Source organism: Pseudopodoces humilis, chromosome 22 (assembly GCF_049639895.1).
Source record: "Pseudopodoces humilis isolate 2021_Gansu_Grassland_sample_001 chromosome 22, ASM4963989v1, whole genome shotgun sequence".
Lineage (NCBI taxonomy): Eukaryota > Metazoa > Chordata > Aves > Passeriformes > Paridae > Pseudopodoces > Pseudopodoces humilis.
In genome coordinates, this window is record NC_142221.1 from 6,926,374 (window position 1) to 6,949,990 (window position 23,617).

Here is a 23,617-nt window from a genome sequence, read left to right on the forward strand (position 1 = left end):
TGTAACACTGAAGTAGGATTTTCACTCATAGTGGTAGGGATTGTGCACCAAAGAGAAGCAGAACTGATGAAATTCTACGAGGGTGGAGGAAAACAAATAATAGAATGAGAAGTCTTTGTATTTTAGGCTCAATAAAATTGTCTTGATGAGGCAGAAAAACATTTTCTTCACAGTAAGGTTTTGTCAAAATGCTTTATTTTGTTAGCAGTAGAGTGTTTCAGGCTGATGAATTGGGTTCAACATATTTTTGATATCGTAGCCTCTCTGGTCACCAGTGACTATGGTGAGAGCAAGAGATCTAAGAAACAAGCTATTTTGACAAAATTTTGTCTAGTGAAAACATTACAAGCTGTTCCAGATTCTTCCAGCATGGAACAAAGCCAGATTCTGCAGGCCTGAGAGTAGCTACTAAAAGGAATCCTCTCCTGGGCAGCTCCAGCCACAGCTGAAGCTGGAGCTCTCCCAAACGTGAGCGATTTTAGCTTTGTCTGGAGACACAGAACTGGAGACCTTACCAATTACAGATGAGTTATCCTCAGGTGCCACGGGGAGAGTGCACAGGGACTGAGGAGTAAAGGATTAGCCAGCGCACACAGAAATATTGAGCAACTCGCTCCTACCTCCTATTGTGCTCGTGCCAGTGGAAATCCTTCTCGGAACGGCATATTTTATTCAATTTTTAAGAGCTCTCAATTTTTCATTTAGGAAGGGAAGCTGGAACAGCCTCTGATCCGTAATCAATCAGCCCGCCCTCACAGGAAAGCTCCGAGGAAGAGCTCTTGCTCTTTGGTCCTTTATCTTCTCTGAGAACTCACAGAAATTGTATTTCTGAATGGGATTGAGAGCGAGGGAGAGGGAAAAGCACAGCCAGGGAAATCCTCAACTAAATCTCACAGACTTCTGTCCTGTAGTAAATATCCTGTAGTGACTAACCCTGGGGACAGTATCCCAAACAACATTTCCCCACTCAGAATGTTACAGATAAGCTTGGCCCAGATTTAAAAAAAAGGTATTTAAACACATCATGTGGGTAAATAACTGCCTAAGTACCAAATTCCTGTAGATTTTAGGGGGCATTGCAAAATCAGGAATTTTTAAACAGGATCTGCTGCAATCTGAAATGAGGCCATCCATAACATAAGCCAAGAATTTATTCTCCCTGGTAATAAATCACTAGAAATACACAATGATAAAAGGAGGAATAATAGACACAGCTCATCCAGGGATCTCAAAGCTCTTTGCAACCATTAGAGTTCTTTAGGATAGTGGAGGAAAAAAAAAGGCTGGGCTTTGTTTGTTTGTTTGGAATGAATAAATTAATCATTAGTAAAATATTATGCAGTTCATCAGATATATTATTCACTAGCTATTTGTCAAAATAACAGCTCAGTCATATATCATCAGAACTAAACATTTATAATGTATGTATATCTAGTCCTGAGTTGATTTATTCAGGTTTATGTTGTTTTAGTTATTGACCAGTTAAAGCTCCATTCCCTTGGGAGGCAGAGATGTGGAAGGTTGGGAGCTCTTGGTGAACTTGGACCATCTCTTCTTGCTGTGGTTTTATTCAGGACCTGAAAAAAGCAGAATATTTCATCTGGGTTTCCTTTTGGCACTGCCTCAATAGATCAGCCTTAATTCTGATTATCTCCAGCCAATGCTAGGTCCACCTCAGGTAGGAAAATCCATCCACTTACCCAAAATCAAGCTGTGATCTGAGTTCTCTGAGTTGTTGCAGGGCCAGTGTCTGACCCCAGCACCCAAGGTCCTCATCCCTTCTGAGTGATCTCAGCTGTATAATGTCTCCCCACCTCGCAGCTGCTGCACAAGAGGGTTTAGGGCTCCCAGCTCACTGCTCCATGTGATAAATCACACGATTTCAGAAATACTGGGGGAAAACAGAGCAGTCTTTTACCAGGTCCCTCCCAGCTCCCTCTCCTGTGCCAGCGAGCTGGACTCTTTCCAAAAGTGCCTCAGCAGAGCGAAGCGACGTGACTGACACTCCCTGACTCCCCTTGTCATTCATGACCAGCATCCCAGAAGGTTGCAGCTCCTTCCAGGCCTTTATTGGAGTCAAACATCGCAGCCTCTCCCCTGGGTTTTATTAGGGAAGCTGGTGCCAAATCACTCAGCTCCCTCCTACTCAATAAAAAATGTTTATAACCCAGTAAATCCTAACATATCAGCAGCTTGTTATGGAAGAAAAAGGTCACTGGGAGAGAAAGGGGAAAAAAAAAGTTACCCTTCCATTGGAAACGCTGGCTGGGTACAGGCGAAAGAGTCAGCACCAGGAAAATATCTTTTGATATGATAAAGTCTCATAATAGAAAATGTTGCTGCAATACAGGCCTCGTTTCTTCAGATAAATATTTAATATAGATCACTAAAGATTAATCGAGTACAGAAAAGTGTCTCTCCCATGGTTGGTGTAAAGAAAACATCTTCTCGTTAATTTATTATGGAGCCTAAAGTGAGAAAAATCCTATGGAGAGAAAGGCAGGGTACGGTTTCCATAGAGAAGCAGAACACCACACCAGAATTTATTTAGTGTGTGGGCAGAAGACTTCCCAGAGCCAGCTGCAGCGTGGCGTTCGTGTGATAAAAAATCCCAGTGTAGGAAGGGACCTCACAGAGACACTCGTTGTGTCCTGCTGCTCTGAATGCTGCATATCCCAGGGGCTCCTGAAAGCCTCAGGTGAGACCTGTGGCCATTCCAGAGCCTGGATGGAGGCTGTACAACGGCAGGTGTGACATCCCAGCTCAGGAATGGGCATTCAGTCCTTCTGGAGTAAGGTGGTGCCCCAAGCTCGCTGTGAGGAGTGAGCTCACTCCTCATCCTGGAGGCTCCTTGCTTTGGTTTCCCGATTCAGGATAATCAGGATTGCTGATAACCATGGCCCTTGATGGCTCCAAGGCACTGTGGAGTTTCACAGTACTGGGCAGTAAGGAATTCAGGGTGCTGCTGTGGGATTTCCATCTCCTGCAATGCTGGGACATGTTCAGTCAGTTCCTCTGTGATGGGTAAAGGACAGGATCCCTCTGCGTCCTTCCACTGTCCACTGAAATCATCATCCCAACCATTTTGCAGCATTAAATAAGTCAGCAACCGAGAATAAATCATAAATAGCAGCAGATACAGTAAGAGGGGGAAAATAAGAGTCCCAGGCAAGGGAGGAGAGATAAAAGATCCAATTTCAGATGAGGCTGAAATGGAACAGAGTCAATGAGATGGAGAGATACACGGGGTGTCTTCCAGATGGCCAGCTCCACTGACATGGAGCCTCTGGCACCACCAGCATCTTGTGATCAACTTGTGAACAAGGGGACACCTCTTGTTTTTAGCTGAAGTGGGCAGGAAAATCCAGCAGTTCTGTCTATGCTCAGGAAATAGAGGAGCTCCCTCCTAAAATGCATATTCTAGAGAGTAGAAACAACTCTGGAGAGGAGGCTGGAACATTTTTCCACCTCTCCAAGAAGCTCATTGCACCATGTCTAGTTGTTTCTCCGGAGGCAAGACTTCCTTTTCCTCCTTGATCTTTCTCTGTGGACACCTTCCCTGTTTTGGCCAAGCAATTGGCAAAATGTGAGTATGCATGTTTAGTTGTCCCCAGGAGAGAGGTTGAGGGGGGGAAGGTTGAATGCCACCAGTCCTACCCCCTGAGCATGGCTGGGAGGTGAGCAGGGAATGGAGATGGGAGGAACACGGCAAACCCATGGCTGGAAGGGATGGTCACCTCCATTTCTGTGCCATGTGCAGCTCCAAGGATGTCTTCTGGCTGAATCACAGGACACCGTGAAATTCTAAACCTCTGGGACGCTGGGGATGCTCTCTTTGCACTCTGCATCTCCCAAGTCTTGACTGCTCCCAGAACACAAGGAACAACCAAAATCCTAAATAATAATTTTCTCTGGTTCTATCACTGGCTGTTGGACTCTGTACAGGTACAAACGAACAGCAGCTCTAAGCTGGGACTATCTAGAAGAAAGACCAACAGATTTTTAATAGCAGTGGGGACTGTTGCAGTCATTTAGCATGAAACTATTCTGTGTTTAGAACATTTTCTTCTGGTGTGTGGCATGGACCTGGCCAGGAGAATCACAACAGTTGATTATTAACAGATATCCCATCCATCCCACCCCCAGGATAACCCATGGCTGACCAAGGGGGTCATGTTTAGTCCCCTGCAAGCGCCACGACTGCACTGCAGCTCAGTCCCTGTCACCTTGCTCTCCCACTCTGCCTGTTGTGCTCCGCACTCCCGCTGCAGTGAGCCACAGATATAATCTATGGAACACAAATACGATTTTATAATTAGTTTTCTATGCAGGCAGGATAAAATGCCAAACAGAATCAGAAAACAATCAGTCAGTGAAACTCGGCCTCGGCGATGAGTGCGCCGCTGGGCACGGTCCAGTGCCCAGGAAGATTGAGGCTTTAAATACAGGCACCACCTGCCCTTCCAGAGACTGGGACAAGTGGGGCAGGGAGGGATGGGCAGGGGTGTGGGAATACCCAGTGCACCTCCTGTTGGGACAAAGTTAAATCAGGAAGAGTATCAGAGCTGCACAAAGACTGCTCCGTACGGGATCGCTTCTCCCTGTACGTGGGGATGGGATCCAGCAGCAGCTGGGCTTTGGCAGTGCCAGTGGAAGGAGCAGGGGCAGGCTGGGCTGGTGCAGGGACAGATCTTACTGAGATAAACATGCACTTGTTGTGGAGGCCTCTGGGTGCTGCTCTTGCACAGAGCCGGATAATTAATTCCTCTCACAGTTTTAGGAGTCTCCCTGCCCTCCATCAGGTTTTCAGGTTGGGATAAGTTTAAATCAGGTTCTATGTCCTGCTAAAGAATATGGTGTGTAGGAGCCTGTGTCTGTCCTGCTCTGCACACTGCAGGAACTGGGGGAGAAAACGGAAAGGAAGGCTGGCAATCATGAGGAGGGGAAGGAACTCCACCAAAAAAGCAGGGGAAAGGAGAAAGCTGGACACTTCAGTGTGGAGGGACGTGCTGAAACACATCTCATGGGCTGGAGCATCACTCTGCTACTCTGGGGATTTATCCTAGTCCAAAGAGGGCAGAGCTGCATCCCAGGGATAATGACCTAGACCACAGCAAAGAAGCAGCTGTTCTCCTGTCCCCCTTCCTCCTGGCACTCGCTCAGGCACTGGGGATTGTGAGGTTTCCAGACAGTAGGAGAAAAGATCAGGACCCCCTCTTTACCAGACCATAAAGATATTGCTTTTTATTTTCTGTTCCATTTGTGAGAGTTGGGGGATTCACATTAGCTTTTTTCCTGTCTTCTTTAAACACTCCAGGCTTGAGTCATATAATTGTATAACTCACAACTTCCATTTAAAAAACAAGAATAGGCTGTCTTTTAAGATTGCAGGCGAAAGCCAGAAAATACAAGTATTTAAATCTCAAAACACAGAAGGCAAATAAAAAGCTTTGCAGATATTGTTGTTTTGCTCAGTAGATAAATATATACATATGCATGTGCCTCTAAATTCTGGGGTTCAGTTCATTCTTTGGGAGCAGAGGCTCAGATGTGCAATAGCACATAATCCCTAACTCAGGTGTGTGTGCATCTTGAGTTAGAATATGAGCTGATAATTTAACTTTGCCCAATCCTCCCCTCCTGAAAAAGCCATGAGGGGAGGTTTTTCATTGAATGCTGGAATGGTTTGGGTTGGAAGAGCCCTTAAAAATCACCTAGTTCCAATTCTCTGCCACAAGCAGGGACGCCTTGGGGTCTCTCCTCAGCTTTTCTGCAGCATCTGATACTCTCAGACTGAATTTTCATCCTCAGAAGGATCCTGTATTTTAACTCAACACAAACCAAGAAATCTGCCATGACAGAGAGCAGCACAGGAGAGAGGGGAAGAACCAGGAGTTCCTACCCAGCACCCAGTAAAGGATTCCCACCCCACCATGTTGGAGATGAGTGCCAGGGGTGTCCACCTGATCCCTTCTCACTTTTGGTATCGGTCAGGCCCAGCTCCCTCCCTGTGGCATGACTCCAGCTTGCACTTGGCTTTTGTGTCCTCCATGAAGGGCTGGGATTTGGGAATCAGTGCAGTTGTGGTTTTTGATAGCAGTATTTCTGACAGGACAGGAGGAAATGGCCTCAAGCTGGACCAGGGGAGGTTTTAGGTATTAGAAATTGTGGAACAGCAGGCATTGGAAGGGCTGCTCAGGAAAGTGGTGGAGTTACCATTCCTGGAAGGGTTAAAAAACCGTGGGGATAGTTTTTTCCACTTGAGGGCATGGGTTTTTTTCCACTTAAGGACATTTTTTTCCATTTGTTTTCCAAGTTTTTTCCCCACTTAAGGACATGTTTTAATGGTGAACGTGGTAGCACCACATTGCTGGTTGATTGTTGGACTGGATGATTTCGGAGGTCTTTACCAAATTCAATGATTTAATGATTCTAGCCATGTTTCTGTTCTCTGTAGCTGATGTTGGGTTGTGTTTGCACATCATCAGCACCCTGAGTGAGATGGGGAGACAGAGATGAGCTGAGCCCTGGGCAGGCAAAACAGGGCAGCAACTTCAGCCATGACCCCACCATCACTTTAGTCCTTGCTGGTGAAATACTTTGTCCTTTCTCTGAATCTGTGTGGATTTTCTTCATGGTTGTGCTACATTCTGGATCTCTTCCTTGGAAAAGTTGTTCATCTCCTGCTGCTTTAGCTTCTCCGTCTACAGTGACACATTTGTTTAAAGGTGCTTTGAGATCCACATATCAAAGTCACAAATAACAGCTAAAGAAAACATGACTCATGATGGGGAAATTGCCAAGCATGTGCCTGAATAACCAAGTGCCTCAGAGCTTCGCAAACAGATCCCAGGAAACAAAAGCATTTGCATTCACAAGTCCCTGTTCACTGGCTAGGACAGGACAAAAATAAAGCTTTTTCTTTATGAAGTGTTGCATAAAAAGCATGGTTATCTTTTCATTGCAGGCCGCTTTGCAGCATGCAAAGAGATTGCCTTTCTTCAAGAGTTTGTGAATTTTTATTTTATTGCAGTCTTTTTATTTCCTCCATCAAAACATGCCTGAGTTTGAAATGGCATGACTAGGAATGAAAATTAAATACATCAAAACTGATTTTTGTAGAAATGAGATTTTGGAGCAACCAGGGAATATTCAAGGCTTTCTCACAGCTTGTGCTCAGTTTTTTTGCTAAAGAGGGATGTAGTCTGAGGAAATGGGTCACCTTTTTCCTAGAGAAAATTTCTTCAGTTTTACTGTAATTCTGAAATGTCATAGGCTTTTGGAGACTTTTTTTTCTTTTTTAATCTCGAGCAAAGCACAAATGTCTCTGATTATGTATGAGTTGAATTTTGCTGCAGCTATACTCTGCAGCCTAATTTTTTTTAGCCCTTAACCTCTTATCTTACGCTATTTGCTAGTAATTTCAGACCCAGTCACTATCTGAATCCTATACTGAGAGGGGACATCCTCTGCATACAGCCACTGTGGATATTCCTGCTTGCTGGATGCCACTGCTTGAAATTCAACCCTTGGCCAGTGGCCTGAGTGGAACAGCACAGCTTGGAAATCTGAGAGATGTGGAACCCCAGCACAGAACTGAGTGTCCTGAGGAACCATGAGGAGGAACCACTGTTTACTGCTAAACCACCTCCGAGGAAATAATGTCCCAACACTATGGAAATTAAGTGGCAAGGATCAAAGTGGGAAGGAAGTGTGGCTTTGTTTTACTATTTTAACACAGTTTTTGTTCACTTGCTCTCTCCTACCTGTGCCACATACTCCCAGAAGCTTCCTGCAAGACCCCTTGCAATGGCTGAGATGATGGAGGATATGAATCCCTATCCCATCCCCTGTGCCATTCTGAGGGTGGTGCCCACCTGGTGGATCTGGGTGTGCCTTTGCAGTCTGCCTGTCCTGTTGCATCCCTGCAAGTTGTCTTCCCTGCGGATCCTCCTCGTGCAGCCTGGAGCACACCCTTCCATCTGAAGGACGGCAGGGAAAGGGCTGCACCCTCCTCATTTCACTTCATCTAGGCAAAACCCCCCTCAGCTGCCCTGCAGCCAAGGATCCCTGGTGGGAACAGGTGATTTTGCCAACTGGTTGCCTTTAGGCATCCCAGCCACCCACCAGCTCCTGCCTTGAGTGCTCAGTGGTGTCTCCATCAGCTGAGGATGACTCAGGGCCGAGGGGTGGGCGACAGGGGACAGTCTCACATCACTGCCTGCTCTGCCCACAAGCCTGCCAGCTGTGCCCAAGTGGCTCTGCAAGGACTGCCTGGAGGGCTCAGCTGGGTAGAGGAGGCAGGAGCAGCTTTGTATTTAAACATCATTTTTTGTTCTTTTTTCTCCCCCCTTTTAAATCAGTGAATTTGAGCCTTTGCCAAGTGAGGAACACAACTGACCAGAGGAGGGGTGATGGCTTCATTTTCTAACAACAGCTTGAGTTTTGAAACATGGTTGCATGCTGTGCTGGAGAAAAATCGGTGCTTTTTTTTGAGAAAAAGGGCAATCAAGGCTAAATTTCTGATATTACTTTCCCAGTATTGACAAACGCTGTGCTTAAGCTGCCGGCAGTGCAGCAGCCAGGTACCCTCGCCTGCAACGTGAGGAATTAAGGTTCAAGGCAACATTTCTCAGCTTTTTCATCTGAGCAAACTGTGAATCATGATAAGTATAGAGCAAACTTTGGGGCTGTGGTGTCACAGGCTGAGGTTATCAGCTTGCTACAGCTAAAATTAGGAAAAAAGCCTGTGGTTCGCATGCACCTCTATCTTCAGGAAAAGAAACAAGTGCAATTTAATGAAATGATTTGTTCCAAACTGTGTTCTTGTTACAGCCTTTGACTGGTGCCATTGTGAGCACAGGCAGGCTCTGAATCCTCATGGTGAATTTTGGGGCAGGGTAGGCACCTCTGACAGGGTCCATGGGGTAACAAGGGCTCACCAGGACTTAACCTGTGCCAGTCACCCCTGGGGGATTTGTTATCTGCTCTATAAATTCAACTCTCCCTGTTTGTCTTCCACTGCAAACTTGGTTACAAAAGATTTAAATATTCTCATGTACTACGTAGCCACAAGAGGAGGGACTTCATCAAGGTTGTAATCCTCTAACCTACTGCAGTCCCAATAAACACATCAGTGTGAAAAGGTCTAATTTGTTGGGTGTTTCTTTGTGGATTTATTGTTTGTTTTGGGGTTTGGGGTTTTTTGGTTGGGTTATTTTTGTGTGCTGTGTTTGTTTCATTGGTTTGGTTTGTTTGTGCACAAGATTGCATGGTTTGGGGTTTTTTTTTCTGTCTATGCCACATGTTCCTGTACAGCCTGATTTTTCTCAGCATCCTGTGTCTTGGCTTCCCTTCCAGCCTGTTGGCTGATGTCTGCCCTCATCCCCTGACCAAGATTGTGTGCAAACGAGTGTCCAAGAAGGGAATTGACAGAAGTGTGGAGAAGAGAACCTACAACCATGCCAGCTATCCCAGCTTTCCTCAATAATACCTAAAATTCCTTAAATAACTCAGGTGTTTCCATCCATTGCTTCAAAAGTGCTGTTCTCTGAAAGCTTCTTCTTCTTGACAGCTCCTTGACATTCCAGGATCAGCTTGATTGTGAATTCTGGGTCAGTCTTGCAGAAACAGAAATCCAGGAGGCCCTGCTATGAAAAAATAATATCTGTGTCATTGTATTGATAACCAGAGCACTCAAATTGCCTGATTCACAGATGGGTTGCTCTAGGCTCTGTCAGGTATTTTAGTGGGAGAGCTGTTCCATCCCATGATTTTTATCCTAATTCACAGTGAAGGACTGGGTGTCTCTGTGTTGTCCATCCCAGTGCTCGGAGCACAGGACCCTGCAGCCTGTTGGAACAGCTTCCCCAGTAGCTTAATAAACCATGTCTGGTCTGGGTGAGCTTTCAGGGAGGAAACAGCCCCAGAGCAGAATGTTTGCTATTATTAATAATGCTATTATTGATAATGTTTGTTAAGCTGTGGCAGCACGAACAGCGCTGGGAGCTCTTGGAGAGATGTCACTGCTGTTTCCAGCAGCTCCCTTCAACCTGATGGGAGTTGCAGAGGCTCAGAAGTGCCATCAGCCCAGTGTGGGAACGGCTGAGATGGGGTTTGCAGTCATGGGAACCAGCAGTGATGGAGGCTGGTGTTGGGAAGGGGCTGGGCAGTGCTCGAGGTGTGGGATTTGCGCAGGGAAATCTGCACAAACAACGCTACAGGGAGATCTGGGGGAATAAATGTCCACAGGCTGTTTGCACTGGAACTGGTGGGTGAGATGGAAGGGCACTGGAAGAAGGCTCTGGTGGGATATGGGAACAGATCCACACAGGACTGTTGAAGGCAGATATGTGGAAGAAGTTCAGATGTTACTGTGTGTTACTGAGAAAGCAGAAATCCATGACCTGGAGGTGGTCCCAAGCAGCTGAAAGGGGAGAAACCTATTATGCCATGTTTTCATGTGTTTGGATTTGAAGTCAGAGTTAAGAATTACAGTCACATCCTGGCCATGATCACATTTAATAATAAACAAACTTAATAATGATCAAATTTGATGACCTGTCTTTCAATTTGTTCTTACCTATGCTGAATCACTCTGCTTTGAGTCTCTAATAATAAATTTATTTCAGTTTTTTTCTAAATAAATCAATCTTTTGGACACCCAAAATTCCATATTGCTTCCAAAGAGACCCAAATGCTGTCCTATCCTAAGAGAGATCACAAGATTTGTAGTCATGTTTGTCTGACTGGATTTTAATTCAGTGCTGGGACAAGCTGTTTACCAAGGGGCTTTCAAGGTCACATGAAATTCTTCTGACTTTGGAGTAATTTTATTTCATTTTGATTCTTGCAATTGTCATGTGGCTCTGGACCTCTTTTTTACCTTCTCTCCCCCCCCCAAAAAAAAAAATCCACAGCAACCTCAGAGCTTTCAACTCTGGAACAATTTAATATCTTTAAGAAAATAGAGAGTTGAAAACAAAACTCTGGAGCTGACTGAACTGCTTGCCCATAAAAGGGGGAGTGTATGAGGTTTCAGAGCCCTCAGCCAGCATCAAGCACAAGGTCAAAGGACAGAGCAGGAGGAAAAGCAGCAGGAGAGTCTTCCTTTGACCTTTGGAGCCAGGTGGAGGAGGAAGTAGTCCAACAGCTTTGCTTAATTTCTGCCATAGGACTCTGCTGAATGACTGAAACTCTGATTGTCCTCCCCTTGCTTCAGCCCTATCCAGGTAAATGCCCTTATAGCAATAAAGCAGCTGCAGAAAGCACAGCATTTATCAATAGATCAATAGTCAATTTATTTATCTCATTCACCTGCCAGCTGTCATAAGTGAGCCTGTCTGTTTGCCTGGCTGTTATGCAAAATGCTGTTGGACTTTTAGCTTAAGTGATTTCTTTTTCATACTTCTCTAGAATTAAATTTTTAGGGTCCTTTTTTTTTTTCTCTCTTTTTCATGGCAGAGTTTCAGCCTCTGTCTAATTTGGAACTAGTTTAAATCTACAGACTGGAGGTTTTTTAAATAGATTAGGGGGGACGAGTGCCAAACCCTCGCAGGAAACTAATTCTTGCAGGTCCTTTGAAAAGCTCAGCTTTGAAGAGTGACTTCTTCATGCTGGCCTAGATAGGGAAGAGGCCAAGCTGCAGAGGGAAGTGCTAAAGGAATATTGCACTGCTCAGCCTGGGGCTGTCTGGCATTTTGAGGGCACAGACTGGAAATGAAACATCACTGACCCCACCATAATCACAGATGCCCCGCACAGGCTGGTGTAAAGGCTGATCTGGCAGAACAAGATAAGCATTATAGCGCTGTTGTCGTGCTCAGACCCTGTCCCTGGGCATTGTTTGCAGGATCCAGGGCTCGCAGCAACCTGGAAGAGCCATCATGCTGAGGGCTGGAGATAACCAGCACTTTGTGCAGCCAGTGGCTGGGACAATTGGGCTGAAAAAAGGAAAAGCAAAGCAAAACAAAACCTCCAAACCAACAACTCTGTTGTAGGAGCATCTGGAAGGATTCTGGAAGATTTAGGCCTAACACAGAACTTATTTCTTACCCAGACAAGGCCTAAAATCTGTCTGGTTTGGTTCACACTCATTCTGACAGATGCTAATATTTGTCTGCAGCACACACAGACATGTCCAAAAATGTCTCTCTTAATGATGGTGAAGTGCTTGAAGGAAAACAGGGGCAGAGACACCAAAATCCCAGGGAACATCTCTCTGACATCAGGGAGTCCTGATGATATCACAGTCAATTATGTGGGCAATATGCCAAGGAGAGGGCATGAAATAATGTTTGTGTCCTGCTGTTACTGAAGAGTGTGTTGCCCTCCACAAGGCCCATCACCTTTGGGAGCAGCTGATGACTTTCAAGATAAATTTCATTTAGAAAGTAAAGAGCCATTGAGCAGAATGAGCTAGTGCCTTGTCCTTGGCCAGTTCCCAGGGAGGGGTGGGATCCTGAAGGATGCACATGCAGCACCAGGAGGGGCTGGGGTGCTCTAGGCTTTGTTCAGTGCCTTCCTCCTCTGCTATTTTATTTTTTCCCTTTTTAAAACTGTCTGTCATGATCACTATTTAATGCATTTAATTTCTTTTTTGTTTCAAGCACCAGCCCCCAAGGTCTGTGCTGAACTTGTTTCCTCACTTACACGCTTTGGCTGCCCTGGCCATTTGGAGATGGGGAATTTAATTTGCTCTGATGGCCCCTCTCCCTCAGACTTCCCTCCCTGGGTAGAGCTGCCCCTGCCCTTGGATCCTGCTGTGCTTTCTGATGGTGCAGACTGGGGTCTGCATGAGGCATCTATTCCACTCTCTTGACTTTTCCTCCCTCTTCAGTAGCTTTTTCCCTGTTTTTCTGTTTCCCTGGAGGGGTCATAGTGCTAATGAGCACTGAGACATTCCTAGTGGCTCCTTCTGCCCCTGACATGCTGGCCTTGATGGAAGCTCATTAATGCAGACTTGAAGGGGTAGAATTTTCTCATCCTCAGCCAGATTCAAATAAAGTGTGTCCCTTGCTGTTACAGGGAGGACAGCCTCCAATGTGTGCATGTGCCTCCCTGAGGCAGTGCTTCACCCCTCTTCTCTCCCACCTCCCTTCCTTCTCCAGCATCTCCTACCCCTTCCAGCCCTTGAAGAAGCTCCTCTGTATTTTCTCTAGAGGGAAACTGCCCTGTGCTGTGGAAGGTATTTCCTGGCACAGCCCAGATTCCCTTGGGCTCTCAGCCCTGTTGAGACAGAGCAACAAGTGCTTCTCTCCCTCTGCTCAGACCTTGGGTCAGAGTTTCTCCTTATCCCAGCTCTGCCTCAGGGATACTGACCCTTCTTCCTCCTTGCCAGGAGGTTTCTCATCTTTCCAAAGCCATTCAAAGCTTCCCTGCTGGCAGAAATTCAGGTTCTTGCTTGGGGTTTCCCCTGAGGGTCAGAAGACCCTGTACTAATCCCAATTTACCAACCTTAGCTGTACCATGTGCTAATCCTGGTAGAGTCTTTGCAACTTCTTCACCTGGAAAAGAAGTGATGCACAGGGCAATATTTCACTTTTTAAGTACTTGTAGAGGCCTCTCCTCTGTGCTCCTGCTGCTGGCACAGAGACCCTGGTGCTCAGGGAAGTAAAGAGTGTAAGACAGCCAGGATGGTTTTGTGACGAAAGGTTTCAGTCCCCTTTTGCACCTGTTATCCACCAATCCAAGGCCTTGGTAAACCCTCCCAAGATTCACAGGTAAAAGGATTCAGCGGTGACAAACAGACAAGAGTATTGTTTACCTAACCCAGCACCCTAAATTCATTTTGGCTGATTTTCTGCTTCTGCAGAAAATGCAATTAAATCTAGAGCTGAAAGCTAATAGAAAACCTGTTCTTGGAGGTGTTTCTTCAGCGACTTCAGGAGTTTCAGGCTGGAACATTCCCTAAGGCTGGATCTATGCTGTTCCCCGCAAATATAATTTTTTTTTTTTTATGACCCCAATAATTCTAAATTATTTCAGTAGCCATTTCTATTAATGTTAAGTTTATTTTCCAAAACTGTACCATAATCTTGGCCTCAGGTGCATCTTGCAGCAGAGGGTTCTGTAGGTTGCATGGAAGATCTCTGGAATTAGAGGTTTGCTTTCCATGTAAAATATTGGAATTCAGTGAGCCAAGTTTAAAATATATATTTTTGGACATTAAAATGGAAGCTTAACAAGACCACATCATTTGCTTGACCATTGAGGTTGGAGCAGATGACCCCAATGGTGTTCCCTTCCAAATTTAAACCTTCTTTGATTCCAACCCCAATGAATCAACAGCACACAAAGAAATAAGGCAGTCAAATGCTATGTAAAACCTATAAAAAACTTGAAAAATGTCACAAAGTAAATTCAAATAATGCATAACTTAGAGGGAATTGCAACTGGTTCATGGATATTCTATGAGCAGAAGATAAACATCTAAGTTAGTTGCATAAATTATTCATTATAACATATTTGCTCAGCTTTTCTTGTCAGCTGGGAAAGCCACACATCCAAGCATAGGGAGAGTGCAGCAGAACTGGGCTTTCACCTCCCTGCTGTGCCCTGGGAGCAGGGAGCCCTGGGGAGGGATGGCATCAATAACAATTGGGTGGGAGAAGTCTCCTTTACCATGGTGCCCTAGAGGTGGATCCTGCTCAGGGCTCATCTGCTGCATGACTGGGGGCTGGGATTGTCCCTTGGCAGCACGAAAGGCTGAAGATATGACAGTGTTTCCTTTTAAACTCCTGCTTTTGCCTCCTGCCAGTGGTGTCACAAGGTGATGTTGGAGCTGACGTGAAAAATGGACCCACTTTCCCTTTGGATGCATCGTTTATCAAAATGTCATTCTCCTTTCTGCCTTCTCCTGCCTTCATTGCCCATCCCTTCCCAGTTTGCCCTGTCCATCTCCACCCCCTGAATGGAGACACTCCAGGCCCTGGGTGTTGATGTGTCATGGAATCCTCGAGTGGTTTGAGTCAGAAAGGAGCTTAAATCCCATCTCATCCCATCCCTGCCATGGCAGGGACATCTCCCACTGTCCCAGGCTGCCCCAAGCCCCATCCAGCCTGGCCTTGGGAACTGCCAGGGATCCAGGGTCATCCCCAGCTTCTGTGAAGGAGAATAAGGATCAATACTTGACCAGCTGCATGTTTCAACTTGATGATCTTTGCTGCTAAATTATCAATTACAAAACAGCAAAACCAAACTCTGTGCTTTATTGGGAACATGAAACATTCCCTCAGCCCTTTCTGGAAACCTGCAGGCTCTGGAGTGCTCTGGTCCCTCCTGACTTTATGGATACTGCAGGAAGCAGGAATCTGAATGTGTGCTTGAGTTTTACAGGAAGCAATAATTGTCTCTTTGGAGAGGAAGCACAGATGGCATTCTTCCTATGCTTGCTAGTTATGATTTTTCTGATGAGAACATGGGAATCTCTATTTATTATAAAACTTTGCCTGTCTTTGAGCATCCAGCTCTGCCTCTTCCCATGAAGTGCAACTGCTGAAGGGACCATTCCTTCCTCAAAGGGAATTTCCTTCTGTGGCAAGGTCTGGGATTGAAACTAATTTGGAATCATTAGAGAAACCTCTCCATAGTGTCAGAGAGAAGTTGTTTGTCTTTATTTTTAAAGTTTTATCTATCATTAAAATCAACTTTTACACAATTCTGGGACAGCAGAGAACACCCTCTGCTCCATAAAGGGATTACATTGGTGGTGTATTTATCTGCAGACAACTTGGGAGCCAATGATCTGTTTCAGTCACTCCTCATGTTAGGAGCCTGTTGTATGGGGGGGCTTTTTTTGCCTTTTGACTGAGGTTTTTCTAGGAAAGATGGATGTTTCTTCAGATTGCAACGTTTGACACTAATGACTCTTGTAGCATAGCAAGAGGTGTGTTTTGTTTTGGCATTTTCACTTGGCTTGTGAAAGCAAGGAACTACAGAGGGGGCATTAGCTCAGGTGTAAGGAGATATTTTGAAGTAAATAGCTGGCACTTTTCTATTTTGATAAATGTAACTGCTGTCAGGCAGCGTGGAGTGTTGTGAAGGGGCACAATCAAATAAATGCCTGCATAATTACATTAAGTCAAATAACCTAACACACACAGAGTGGACTGAGCACAGAATCAGCGTGGGCAGGAAAGATCTGGTTTGTGATCCTGGCTTTGCCACTGAGCCTCCTGAATCTGCCTCTGTGTCAGGGTCTCTGCCAGCCACATGGGCTTGTTGTGCTGGGGAACACTGTGATGGGAAGTGCTGCCTCAGGGCCAGGTGTCATTCCTGGTTTGGATGTTATGGATTATTCCACACCAGCCACAGAGACAGATTTGACCTCAGGATCCTGCTAGGAATGCCAAGTCTGCCTGAGGGTTTCCAATTAGTTTTTCCTGGGTTATAATTTGAGCTGGGTGCCTGCAGAGAGGATCCCTGTCCCAGTTCATGCTTCAGAATTATACCTGTGCCATCTAATTACCCAATCCTCAAATCCAACCCCAAAGCCTTAATTCTGATCAGTGGTCCCTTAGCTTCTTATCATTTTTTACCAGTCACTGGGCTGGCCTTCTTCTGAAGTTACTTCATTCTCTTGAAAGAGTCTCCTTGGTCCTTATCTTCATTCCACTTGTTTCTGCTGAATTCAGCTCGTTCCTTGCTAGCAGCATTAATTTTCTCAAAGAAGTTTACCCTTGATCAGCTCTTGCACGTGTGAGGGCTTCCTCTGCTGCTGCTGAGCTGCACTAATGCTAAACAAGACTATTCCCAGAAAACACCATTATTAAATTTCCTCTGTTGCACTGGGATAAAGTTAATTTTTTTTCCACAGAGGCTGGTGTGGGGCTGTGTTTCGGATTTTTCTGGAAGGGGGCTGTGTTTTAGATTTGCTGATAGCACAGGTGTGGTGCTGAGCAGAATGTGCACAGGTCAGGGATTTTCTGCCTCTCTCCTAGCCCACCAGTGCCGAGGCTGCACAAGGAGCAGCAGGGGGATAAAACCTGGACAGCTGATCCCAGCTGACCCCAGGGATAACCCACAGCACAGCACATCAGGCTCAGCTTGCAGAGCTGAGGAAAGGGGGATGTGCAGTGTGAGGACATTTCTCCTCCCCAGTCACTCTGATGGAGTCCTGGGGATGGCTGAACTCCAGACCTTGATGGGAAGTGGGGAGTGAATTCCTTGTTTTGCTTTGCTTGCCTGTGCAGCTTTTGCTTTATCTGCTAAACTCTTTATCACAACTCACGAGTCCTCTCACTTTCACCCTCCTGACTCTTCCTCTCTAGGAGGAGTGAGTGGCTGTGTGGGGCTGGGATTAAACCACAACACCTATAATCTAAATAAAATGTTTGTCTTAAGCCCAAATTACAGGAATAGGTGAAGGAAAAGTGACAGAGAAGCCTGTGAGCTGATGGTCTGGGAGATAGCTTAAGACACAGCAGGTGCTTTGTAGGAGAATGGGTATAAATAACATCCTCTCCTTTAAGGAAAGCTTTGCTCAATATTTTTTGAAAGACATTAATAGGTTTCTCATTTTTCAGGTGCTCAGCTGGTGATGTTTCAGAGGCCTGATTTTTAGATTGCAGGTGTGCAGGCTTTTCTCTAGGCATTTCTCTCTGTGTCATTTCAAAATGGATACCTGCAATAAAGAACTGCTTTTGCAAACATTAACTTCATTTTTTTCCCAGTTGCTCTCAGTTTAAAAGCACAGATTTGAGAATTACTTTGGGGTTTTTTTTCCCTAAAACATGAACAAAATCTCTGCTTTCACCCTGGACTCTGCTTAGATCTGGGTCCATCCTTCTACATGGTAAACCAAAAATTGCTTTCTGTAATGCTCTTTTGCCATACTCATGCTGCTGAAAGATGAAGATGTTCGAAGAAAATGTATTTTCTTCAGCTTTGCTTTGCTTTGTGAAGTGTGCTAGGAGGACTTGTGGGCAGCAGGGATATAACAGTGATCAGTTTGGGCTGGATCTGTGGTCTAGACCATTTGCTGACAGAGACCAGAGTTTGCTGCTTTATGGAGAAGTGCAAGGTCTCAAAGCATGGGAGGGTGGAAGGACCAGCGTGGTTTTGTTTTAGGGGAGTCCAGCTCTCTGGCAGACCCCAAGGGCACCTCCTCACCAGCCTGATCCCCGTAGTGTACGGTTATTGTGCAGTAATGTGTCATTTCTCCTCTTCCCCCCTTCCCCTCTGTCCAGCCTTGTGGCCTCATGTGTGTATCCATGTGGGGGTGTCCGACAGGATTGACCCCTTCTCCATCCTCCTGTCCCACCCCCGGTGACTGTCCCTGCCCCTCCAGACTGGGAGCCTGACCCCTGTTGTGTTCCTGTGTTGTGGCACAGGGAGTTTGCCCGTTGGAAGGTGAGGAACACAGCCATCGAGAGGAGGGACCTGCTCCACAACCCCCTGCCCCTGATGCCTGAGTTCCAGAGGAGCATCCGCCTGCTGGGCAGGAGACCCACCACGCAGCAGTTCATCGACACCATCATCAAAAAGTACGGCACCCACCTTCTCATCTCTGCCACCCTGGGAGGTAGGTGGCACCCTGTCTGGCTCCTGCTGAGGGGGGCTGGAGGGTGAGGAAGGCACTGAGCAGTGCTGGAAATGTGCCCAGTTTGGAATGCAGCTCCTGGAGCGAGTGCTGAGGGAGAAGGGGATCTGTGCTGAGGGAGAACTGGGGGAGCTGGGGCTGGGCAGTCTCCAGAGACCTCATTCATGAGGATAATTATCTAAAGGGTATGGACCCTTTTAGGGCCCTTTAGGCATGGACATAATTATCCTAGAGCATGGACCAGGCTCATCTTGGTGGTGCCAGCCACAGGGACAAGAGGAACAGGCAGAAAATGATGCCCAGGAAGTTCCAGCTGAACTTGAGGAAGAGTTTCTTGGGATCATTGGAACAGATTGCCTGGGGAGGGTGTGGAGTTTCCCTCATAGAAAATATTCCAGAGCCAGCTGGGTGCAGTCCTGTGCTCTGGGATGACCCTGCTAGAGCAAATACCTCACTGTGGTCCTTTCCTCTGTGACTCTGAAACCAGTGGGGGCACAGGCCAGGCTGCAGCTGCCCCTCCCAAAGCCCAGATGTGCCCCCAGAGCAGCAGGATGAATTTGGAGTGAGAGGTGGGAGCTGTGTCCCTGTGCTGCTCTGAGCTCTGTGTGTGTCACATAGCTGGGGGACTGTCCTGCCAGCCCTGCACCCCTGCCCTCAGCTTCACAGCAGAACGTGTTCACCCCTCTTTTTTCACAGGATGAAAACAAACACAGGGGGAAAAGCATCCTTTCTTGCTGGAACTGGAGGAATTTTAAAGAGCTGCAGGAAAAGGGAGTTCAAGGAGCTGGGCAGGGAGCGTGAGCAGAGGGGAAGAGATGGCCAGGAGGCTGAATGCATTAACATGGAGCAGAGTTGTGGAAAAACAGCAGTTCAGTGAAATTCAAAATGTGTATGCAAGGGCTGCAGAGAGGTCTGTGTGTGCACAGAATGTGTCAGGGATGACATCAGAGAGAGCCCTGTAGGGCCATGAACTCCTGAGCAGGCGCTGCTGGTGGTGCTGCAGGAACATTTTGAGTAGTTACTGTTGAACACTGGAGGCTGAAAATCAGCAGCTCCTATTGATATTTACTCCTGGGTTTTTTTCCCCCCTCTGTATTATTTTCACGGTTCTTTTCCCCCTTTGGGGTGTGCCTTTCTTTCATTTAAATGCTTTTCTTGCAAGAGCAACTATCTGGGAGAAGGATTCTGCAGTAGTAAAGGCTCAGTTTTACTTCAGAATTTGTTGTTGTTGCTCCTTCTAATGCACCTCACCTCCAGCCTTGCCACATTGCCGTGTTTGTAGTGAACTTTGAGGAATTTCTGGCCATCTGTCTGTTCCCAAAGCATTCTGCAGACACTGGGATGAGATTAGATAGATGTGTGCATATGATTCATGCACAAATTAGGTGGTAGGTAAATTGGCACAGTTCCCCTGAAGTCAAATGGCCTCTGGTGTAGCAATGTCCTTCAAAGATCCTTGGGCTGCTCTTCCAGTCCAGACACCCAAACAGATCCATTCCATCAGCAAGAATTGTGAGAGAAAGAAAGTTTTCAAGCATGGAAGAGCACAAGTGACTGCTTTTTCAGCTCTTAATGAAGTCTGGTAAAGATAAACTGCTTTATATCAGGTCCTTTTTTTCAGGACTATGTTTTACAGAGCCCAAGACAGCCAAGTAAAGTCAGATTTTTTTTATAATTTTTTTTTTTTTTTTTTTTTTTTTGGTGTGGGTTTACTTTCTTCCCATTGACATTCCTCTTTTTCTTGCCACTCACATCCATGGAAATTCAAAATAAGAAAGACTTTTGATGGTAAAATATATTTTTAATTTTGCCTGGGTGAGGTTGTAAATTATTCACAGGGGCTTGTTTCTTCTCCTGATTTTACAACACAACAACTTGAAATATGCAGAGACTTGTAATGAGAAGTGGTATTGGAGGGGAGAGCTAAAAGCCCCAGCAGCCCCGAGCGTGGTGAGCAATGGCAGGCAGAAAAAGAGGATTTATCTTGGCAATGGCAGTCCCAGGGAAAATGCAGATGGAGCTGGGCATGCATTATGCACGGAGGACACGCTCTGCTTGCAGTCTGTGGGCTGAACAAGAGCTCTGGGACATGAAAGCAGACATGGCCTGGCTCTCCCAGGACCTGGTGATCCTCAGCAGAGCCACAGCAGCTCTGGCCTGGGTTACAGCTGTGTCAGGGAGGGTGGCAGACACTGACGAGCACACTGGAAATGCTCTGGCTCTGAAACAGCCCCCAGCAGGGTGGGACATGGAGCAGCACCTGGACACAGAAATTTTCACACCTGGCCACAGGAGGAACAGCTCTGGTGCCGTTCAACCTGCACAGCAGCCAGGTGCACTGAGAACCCAGAAAAACCCAGCTCTGCTCCAGCCTGGTTCTCACAAAGGCAGTGGTGAAGGGTCACTTTGAGGGCATCCAGGCTCTGGGATGGAGCACACAGAGCTGAGAGCCAATTTTCAGGAAAATCCCTCGAGGAAAAACAACTTTGAACATATCATTCACTTAATAAAGGAGAAATTAAGACTTAATAATGCAGCAAAATTCTGTTAACCTCTCCTGATCCAAGAGTTGCTTTCCCATGCGACCCCTCCATGGGGATGCTGTGCTTTTCCAGCTCTGCACAGAGCTACACAAAATAGGTTCCCAGCAGCAGTGTCCCTGCTCAGCTCCCCTCAATCCTAGGGACAGCACTGGTCCTGCAGGAAAAAGCTTCATCGCTCATGGACTTTGTTTCCTCCCTTTGGAGGAAAAAATATTTCTGTTTTCTTCCTTTGGAGGAAAAAATGACAACTTTTATGGGGAAATCACTGATCCCCACTGCCCCAGAGCACAGATTTCTCTTCTCTGCTGTGTTTCTTCGTGCCTGGTTCGTGTTGTGCAGGGACCAAACCCAAGAGGAGATCTGCTGGAGATCTGCCACCAGTGCTGCTACCTGATGTGATTTGACCCAGGCTTCCTGCCTGCCCTCTGGCCATGGCGTTCCAGCCTCAGCATCCCTCTAGTGAAAATGAGCTAGGCTGTAATGAACAAGTCCTGACTTTTGTTGGCTATTAATATGAGGCATGATATTTTTTCCAGGAAAAAGTTTTTTTCCCAGTTATTGGTGCAATTGATGAAGAGTTGATGGCTGTGAATTACAGTTAAAAGGAGAATTATTCCAGATCTTCCTTCTCCTACCACAGCCTCACAAAATGGTGGCAAAGCATCATTTCTCATTTCTCTCTGCTACATCTCCTTGCAGTTAAATGCTTCTGTTACATGGGAGATCCAGAATTCTGGCTCCAAATACACTTTCCCACTGATCCAGCCTCTTCAGTGGCAAATGAGTTGACTCATGAAGACTGACAAAATTCCTTCAAATCCCCCTGAAAAACACCAAGAGATGAAACTTGAAAATGCACTGAGAGTGCTCATTGCAGTGCCCACTGTTCCTCACACTAATCACAGACATTTTATTACCTGTGCCCTGCTGGCTGTTTGTTGTGTTCACCTGTTGTGTCTCATGTGATACAGGGGGTTGATTCCCCTGGAAGATGGATTGTTTTTTTTTGTGTGGACAGAGCCTTGATCCCTGCCAAGGCCTCCTCACAAGCTCAACACATAAAAATGGTAATGGTAATAAAGGAAATCAAAGCAGGTCATTTTGCAGGGAAACTGTTTTTCTGAGAGGTAACAATGATGGCATTGTTACTACCACAGCTTTGATCGTGGTGGAAGGCTAGCCTGTTATTTTTAACAAAATAAAGACAAAGTTTTACATGCCTAGCTTCTCCACTTAGATCCTGCAAAGCTAATTAAAAGATTTCAACTGATCAATTCTTTTGATGAAAAGTACCTCCTTTCCATAAAAATATGGTCCATTTTTCATCTCAAAGCCAGAGGCTGAATCCTCAACACAACTATTGCATAAAAAAATGAAATCTAATAAAAATATTTTGATTTTCAGCCAGAATATTTTTGGTTTCTTTTCAGGCATTTGGCTTTCAGATAAAAGCTGGAAAATTTCCAGGAAAAGTGAGGGGGAGAGCTTACTGGGATTTTGGGTTATTTTTTTCATATATGCAACAAAAGAAATAATTTGTATGAATTGAATTATTTTAACTAATAAGAATTTTAAAGAAAAGTAAGTCCTTGTTCTCTTGAAGAAAATATGCAAAGATGATGAAGAATTAAATTTTTTTGGCCTTGAAAGCAGTGGTACATATTTTTTGGACCATGCTGTCACTGCCAGAGGCAGTGTATTCATCAGTGGCTCATCTATCAAATCAGAACAAGCACCATTCTTCTCATTAGGAGAGTTATGTAGAACTGGCACATTCCTCCTCTAGTTGTGTCTTCTCTTCATTTGTTAAAATCCAAGTTTCATGTGTTAAGGATCCAGGATGGCATTCCACCTTTTTAGACCTCTGACAGCTCCAGCACTGTGTTAAGAGTGAACTGGATTTTCATGTGCCTCACCCATCACAAATTGAACTGTTAGGTAAATATTCCATCTCAGCTTCATGTCCTTTTCAGACATCTTTTGTTACATTCAGGTGTCTGCTGATGTTTATCAGTTCTTAACTGCTTCATTCCCAGATTCTCTCTGGTTACCATTTGAAAATCACCTGCTTTTGTCCCCTATCTTCTATGATATTTTTACTCTCTGCTTATATTCCCTGAATGAGATTCTGAGAGAGGAAAGAAGACAGCAAAGGTGGTTAGTTCAAATTAACTTTGTTATTTGCTCTTTCCTGAATTAATTCTCTTTAGTCATCCCCTTTCCCCTCCCCTTTTGCAAGGCTGCTGGAAGCTGAAGAGGCCCAGCTAGCATCTGTTTGTCCACTGTACCTGCCTACACACTGTGTTCTATTTGCAATCATCATCTATTCCTTCTAGAAATCAGGTCAGACAGAGACTTGCTTAAAGTGGGATCTTCTCCTGTCAGGTGTGCATCACTCTAGAGCACTGCCTACAGAGAGAATGGTCCTCGAGTGGGACAGATGTGCTCAATCCTCTCCAACAGTTGTGGCAAAGCTCTGCTGGCTAAAAAATGTCCAAAACCTTGTCTACTCAATTCATCAGAGCTGCTTTAC

The 23,617-nt window shown here is 45.7% G+C and overlaps 1 protein-coding gene across 1 annotated transcript in view; it reads left to right on the top strand.

The window, feature by feature from the left end:
* Window positions 1–23,617, top strand: part of BRINP1 (BMP/retinoic acid inducible neural specific 1) — an 87,326-nt gene that overhangs the window by 41,627 nt on the left and 22,082 nt on the right. The window contains exon 3 of the mRNA XM_005527198.3: window positions 18,333–18,523. Coding sequence (XP_005527255.1) covers window positions 18,333–18,523 — 191 coding nt within the window. The remainder of the gene's footprint in view (window positions 1–18,332; window positions 18,524–23,617) is intronic.